The sequence below is a fragment of the Poecilia mexicana genome, unplaced genomic scaffold, assembly GCF_051168715.1.
Source record: "Poecilia mexicana isolate PSO_F unplaced genomic scaffold, ASM5116871v1 scaffold_18, whole genome shotgun sequence".
NCBI lineage: Eukaryota > Metazoa > Chordata > Actinopteri > Cyprinodontiformes > Poeciliidae > Poecilia > Poecilia mexicana.
Window position 1 is genome coordinate 18888212 of NW_028263387.1, and position 6980 is coordinate 18895191.

Below are 6980 nucleotides of genomic sequence, written 5' to 3' on the forward strand. Positions count from 1 at the left end.
TTGTGCTGTAGATGTTGCTCTAAGTCATAGTACTAACTCCTTGAATGAGTTGTTGATGCCCTCTTGGAGTAATTTTGGTAGTTACTCTTGGGAAGGCTTTTGTTACATTTCCTGCAATGGCAGATGCAGATAACTTTGTTATTCACTTTTTGGTATTTACTACATCAGGGAATGATGCAGGTTTCATGTTTCTCAGTACAAAAACAAACAAACAAGAGATTTAATAAAGAAGATGCGATACTGCACATTGCTAGCATTAAACATTAACCAAGTGCCTCAAACTACAGTTTTAAGAGTTATTGTTGATGAGAAACTAACTTGGAAACAACATAATGAACATGTATGTAGAAATACCATAAAATCAATTAGTTATATACTTTTAATATCACAGTAGAAGTATATAACTTCTAATATACTATAAAAATATAAAATTAACTCTATATGGATAAGAGAAAATCAACAAAAGCCAAACTTGACTTTTGTTTTGTTTAAAAACATCAAAAATTGCAGCTTGTATAATCAATCGATTCCGTTCATATTTATTGCAAATTTGCTTTCATAAGAACTGTATAAAGATTATGAATCAATGTGAAGTTTTATACAAAGTTAACAGCACCTGTTTTTGCATGGTGACTTCATGTGTTGATTATGTGAAATCTAATCGTTTTTAATCGCTGAACCTAGAGGTCTGCAGGTCTCTCTCTGCAGACCTGCCCTCGAACCGTCTGTAAAATCACCAACACTGTTATTGTAAAGCCATGGTGCAAATGAATCATCAAAAGTCAGAAAAAAAAAAAAAACTTTGACAGTTCAATAAAAAAAATATTTCAGCTGTTGCTACAGAAGCTGCCAAGTAAAAGGATTCATGTATTTTTAAATCTCTTCATCTGAGGGCTGGATCTTGAGAAATCATGTGCAAGTTCAGTCTCACACAAACCTGATTTAAAGTCATTGTGATTGGAAAAAGAGGACTGAACTGTAAAAATCATAAAGTGGCCTTTGTTGTCACTGGCTGCTGCCGCCGAAGGAGTGTTGAAAGGAGATTTTAGCATTGGCGCCATAATCCATGCTGACGGAGAAGCCGAAATGCTGAGCGCCGAGACTGGCCCCTCCGAGGGCCGACGACTGCTGCAAAATCAGGAGGCTGTAGCCAAGGAAACGACCCTTCAGCTTCTCGGACGACGCTGCCTTTTCCAAAACCTCTGTGAACCCTGAAGAGAGACAGACGGGGGCAGGAAGTACAACTAAAACGGCTACGATTCAGAGGAAACCGTTGGAAGGTTTTCTCAGTTTCTGACCTGGCTTCAGCAGAGGCCAGCTCTTCCAGACGGAGCCCACGCACAGGATGGGCAGACCCAGTTCACCGCTCAGTAAAGACTTGGAGGACAGGAAGAAAGAAGAGAAATGCTCACGCGTTAATTACATGCAGTACAGAAACTATTCACATCCCTTAAACTTTTCCACATTTTAAGCACAAACCTCAGTGTATTTAATTGGGATTTTATGTGAGACTAACAACAAGCAGTGCATGATTGTGATACATGGTTTTCAAAATACTCTTAATTACATCTCTTCTGTCTGCACTGCAAAAACAAAAGTATTTTCAGTCTAGTTTCCAGTACAAATACCTTAGAAAACTTGAAATTAAATAAAACTAACTTACAAGTAACTTTTTAGCAAGAAATCAGAGCATGTTTTGATTTCTTAATATTGATTTAAAAAAAAAAACATTTACACTGGAAGATTAATTTACTTATTACAAGATTTTTCTATGTTACTTTTCATCAATATTAAGGAATTATTTACTTAAAACAAGTTCCTACATCTTCAATGTTCAACTTTTGAAATTCAGAAATTTCCTTGTTTTTTTTTAACCACCAAATTTGGTGGTTTTGAGTAATTTTAATTGGTGTAAATTTTGCTTTTTTTTCTCGCTGACTACAATGACCCTAATACGCCATCATATGCATGTTACCAGGTTGTAGCAAAACAACAACAAAAAAACACCAACTTGATGTAATCCAGTATTATTAACAGATTATAAATTGGTTAAAAGCAAGTTCAGTAATTAATTATGCGTCTGATAAGTCATTATTCAAATCTTGCTAAATCCAAGTAAACCAAACTTCAAACCGACAGAATTTATAAAACAATAACTCTGCCTTCATCAGTAATTAGTGCAAATCTGCATATTTATCATTTTATAACTAGAACATGTTATAATCTCATTTGGCAAACTATTCCAACTTCACTTGCAGTGAAAAAAAGAGAAGGTAGTTTTATTAAAAGCAGTCCTACGTTTTAGGACTGCCGTCACCTCTAGAGGGCGCCCTTGTGACTCTAGTCATGATCTCAGGAAACAAACTTTGTAAAGGTGGAACAGTAATGTCATCAAGAATCTTATAAACTAAACAGATGTTTGCATAAAGTATCAGATTATCAAGAGGTTTTTCCCAGTAGAATAGCTATAGTATTTAATAATTTGTTGACTTCTATGGGTGACTGGTTCCTCTGAATTTTTGGATTAAAAATAAACTTTTTTCCTGATTTTTATTGGTGAAAAATAAAAGTAAACATGCATTCTTTTCCTTCCACTTCACAATATGCACTACTATCACATAAAACCCAACGAAAGGCATTGAGGTTTGAGCTTGTTATACGAGTGGTTGCATAACTCTGTATATCTGATGTGGTACTGATACCACATGATACATGCTGCCTGCTACCTCTTGTGCTGCAGGCAGGACTGCGGCTACGTGTTTAGCCAGGACTCTGCCTGCCTCGGCAAACACGTGCTGACACAGAGCATCTCCAGCTTCTGCACCTTAGATTGAAAGATAAATATTTTTCATCTTTACCCGCTTCTACCAAAGACAAGAACAAAACAAAAGAAACTGACGTGCCGATTACCTTCAGCCAGCTTCAAGCAGAAGCCAGCAAAGAATGATTTCTGGAAGTTTCTGTACAGATGTGGCAGCATGCCCATCAGATCTGACACCTGGGATTGAGAATGAGGCTTTATTCACTATAGTCTCATTTAAACAGATGGTGTAAGAACTTCTTTACATGAGGACAAAAACTGTTAAATTAAAAGCACGTGGGGTTACAAAAATTATATATATATTTTTAGAACATTTAAAATAAAAACATTTGTGCCTTTTTTATTTTATCTGCTCAATAATAATAATAAAAAAAGACAATTCTATTTGAATCGAAATATGAATAAAAATCAGTAAATTATTGCAGATACACCACATAATTACAGACTAAGGCTGGACAATATGGCTGAAAAATGTATCATAATAGAAGCATTACATATCAGTTGTTATCTATAGTTATTAGTTTGTTTTTTGGTTTAAATATCTGAAATAATACGAAACTGGTGTTGTAACCTTTCCTGTGTTAGCCACAGATTTCACTCTATGCTGTTGGTTTTTAATTTATAAAAAGTTATAAAAAGCATGGTGGAGAAACCTTAAACTGCTGCTGTGCAAGTTACTCATCAGTTTGTTGCTAGGTAACCACAGGTTACTCAAAAAGTTGTTGCTAGGTAACCAAAGAGTTAGTTAATGCCACCAACCGTTCTTAGCTAACCTTTACAGGTTAGCATTTCTCTGCCTAAATTAATAAATGGGGATCTATTTTTTGCACCCAATATTTTTTTTAGAAAGATATTAACCTACAAAAGACGAAAGAGGGTTCATCAACATCAGCCAGCTATGCTTGCAGGCCACATTTTGGACACCCCTTTTCAAAGCAAACACAACTTCTGGATGTGTCTGACCTGGAAGTACTCCTCCATGGCTTTCCTAACATGTGTGACGTCATGCGGCGGCGGCGCCAGGTTGTCTTTGGCATCAAACACCGTCTTCACAGCCAAATGAGCGATCCAGAACCCTGAAACACAAAAGCAACATGAGTCTGTGCCGCAACGACGAAGAGATAGACATTGATGTCTACCTGATCCTTCATCCCCCATCATGTGACCCCAGCCTCCGCAGCCGACCTGGGAGCCGTCAGGGTTGACCAGCTTGCAGTTGGAGCCGGTCCCGGAGATGAGAACTACGCCTCCTGGTGAGAAGACACACGGAAGACGGTGTTAGATAACAGAGGGCCATAAAGGAACGGTGATGACACTCCTAGGTAGACACACCTGAAAGGGTAAAGTATCAGTCGTTAACGGGAAACTGTGAGGAGCTTTGGTGCAAGAAGGAAATGATTAACAAAAGCAATGATGAAACTAAAAATGTAACCTGTGAAATCCAACTAATGTTCTTAATTGTAATTCTTACAAATAAACAAATAAAATAGTACTAACTTTAATTACATGCACGTTAAAATGCAGAAGCTAACTACATTACTCGCACTATTGTGTTTATCGAAATGAGGATAGTAAGTTGGGTGATAAAAGTGACTATTTATTACATCTGTTTTAGGTGTGACAGACTGCATGTCACATCAATCATACCTCCACAAACACAAGTACTGCTTTTGAAAAATATTTCCATTTTCAATACGCTTCTTTTGGACTTTTGCACACACAAACTGCACTGAATCATATTTTTACATTTATTTACATTTATGAATACAAAAAACAAAATAATTTCAACAATAAACAGTTTTGGGTGGTTTTAGACATCAATAACTGGAATTTATCACCACAACGACAAATCAAAATTGTTATTATAATAGTGAATATATAACGATAAATGATAAACAATATGACATACGTTGTTTAATGTGCGACAACCTCCAGCCCAGGTTCTTGTTACGCATCCAAAATGTATAAGATTTTGATTTTATCAACCAATTAAAACGCCAAATTAAAACTAAAAGCTTACCTCGATCACTTGCCGTTGCCACGGCACCAATGGCATCTGTGGTGATGAAGTAATGCTCGCTGAGATGTGGAAACCGCTCCTTCATCACAGCAATCAGGTTGTCGATGGCATCTTTCTGCTCACCCCCACTCAGAGACATACCCTTCACAAAAACATAAAGAATTATAGTTTCAACCTGACATTACGACAGCAAGCGGGAATCTGTTTTTAAGGAGCCATTTGACTGACCAGACAGCGTAGCGGCGTGTTTGGATCCAGTCCTGCGTTGATCTTCGCTTTATGGATCATTTCATTGATGGCTTCAAGACATTTATCCACCCCGATCAGCTATGTTAGACACAAAAGCACAAGTTGACAGCACAGGGAATAGACAGTAATCATAAAAAGAAATGAAATCCGCATTAACTGCAACTATATCCGGGCTTCAGTCTTCAAAAATAATAATAATAAAAAGCGAGAGATTAAATTATTTCAACTAGAACTGAAAGATGGTGCACTTTCTATCTGTTTTGGGTTGTAAACTGTCCCACCCTGACTTTTATCTGCACCTGTGCAGCTCACCCAGTGGTTGGTGCAGGGTCCCTCTGCCTCTCCCAGCACCTTCCCATCTCCTGACAGCAGCACAGCCCTGGAGTGAGTCCCTCCACTGGATGAAAACAACAACAACAACAAAAGAAACAGAAATGCAGGGATAAGTTAAGACATTATTAACAACTAACATAAATACCTCAGTGAGACAGGAAGGATGAAAGAATGCAACATGTAGCACGTTTCTATGCATTTTCATGAGCAATCATTCATTTGACCAAGGGGGGACGAGATGATCACGAGATTTACGCTTCCGTGTTCGAATAACATCTAGGTTTAGCCTTAATTTATACATGACAGCCCTCAAGACATAAATAAACATACAAAATTCAAACAAACTCAGAGACACACGCCATAACACTTCAACTTAAACGGTTTTAGTAGATATTTCCACTCTTTCTTACCCTTCTATTCCACCGTACACCGATGCCATGTTCCTGTTTGGGTCCCTGTAGTCGGCTGAGATCTCGCGAGATCCAGTTACACTTGCAATATCACATCTTAACCACTAGATGGCAGCGTTGTGCTATCTTGTGTCTGCTGAAAGTTTTATGTGCAAATAAATAACAAATCATAATAATTTTGAGTTCATTTATACATTTTCTACTATTATTCTAGTTGTTTCTTCATACTATTAACTACTACAGTTGCTACAATTTTATCCTCACTGTTATTGATCTAACTATTTGTATATTGCTGTATTTATCTGTAAAACACCAATAAAAACAACAATAGTAGTAGTTATATGTTTAGACACACGGTCTCTCTTTAAGATACATAAGCTTGATATAAAGATATCAACTAAAATGTGGAAAAAATGCACAAAATCCACAATTTACTATAAATGTACATGAAATTTCTCTTCAAAATACAAAAGGTCACACAAATAAATCCTAAAATGCACAAAGTACACAGCCAAAAACAAACAAGTACAACAATGAGGGAAGAGTCATTATTGGTCACAATGACCTTCTTATGCTTAGATATCATTTCTAGCGAAAGAGAGCTGCTTTATTCCAGAATAATCTTGACCTGATTGATCAACGAGTTAAGTCTGTTAAGATGCTTAACGGAAACAAAATGTATTAAAGGAGAGAAAAGTCAATATATTATCTGTTAATCATTTAAACTTTTCAACTTTCTCAAATGAAAAAAATCAGCTTCTTGACTTTTAATAACCAGAACCTGCATAGAATTGGAAATATTTTTTTCTATGTCTAAAACCAATAATCTTCTCCACTGCCTGACCCTTTATGATTATTGGCCAAAGTGTAGCGCTGCACTATCTTCCAACCTCTCTTCCAGATACAGCTCCTTCATTTTACTGCTGTGTACACTGACCTTGTTATTTGATAATTTCACAGCAAAGCGATTGAGTTTATCTTTTGTTGGTTAAGTTATTGCTAAACTAAACTGCAACAAAAAACCAAAAAACAGAATAAGACATTTTGGCCTCAAATTGAGACTGGGACTCATTGTTCAAGAATCCTTATCCAGTGTCAGAATAATGTCAATAAGATTTATCACCACTGGAGACACAGCACAGCTACA

General features: G+C 36.6%; 1 protein-coding gene across 1 annotated transcript; it reads right to left on the minus strand.

Moving 5' to 3' along the window:
* Positions 1-511: 511 nt before the first annotated feature.
* nagk (N-acetylglucosamine kinase) lies at positions 512-5921 on the minus strand. The gene is made up of 10 exons (XM_014985482.2): positions 5834-5921; positions 5403-5487; positions 5070-5168; positions 4842-4983; positions 3961-4071; positions 3785-3897; positions 2911-2998; positions 2727-2824; positions 1299-1377; positions 512-1211 (listed from the first exon to the last, which is right to left on the minus strand). Exons 1-10 carry the CDS (start codon positions 5860-5862, stop codon positions 1006-1008), a joined length of 1050 nt encoding a protein of 349 aa, XP_014840968.1. The 5' UTR covers positions 5863-5921; the 3' UTR covers positions 512-1005.
* Between the last annotated feature and the right edge of the window lie 1059 nt (positions 5922-6980).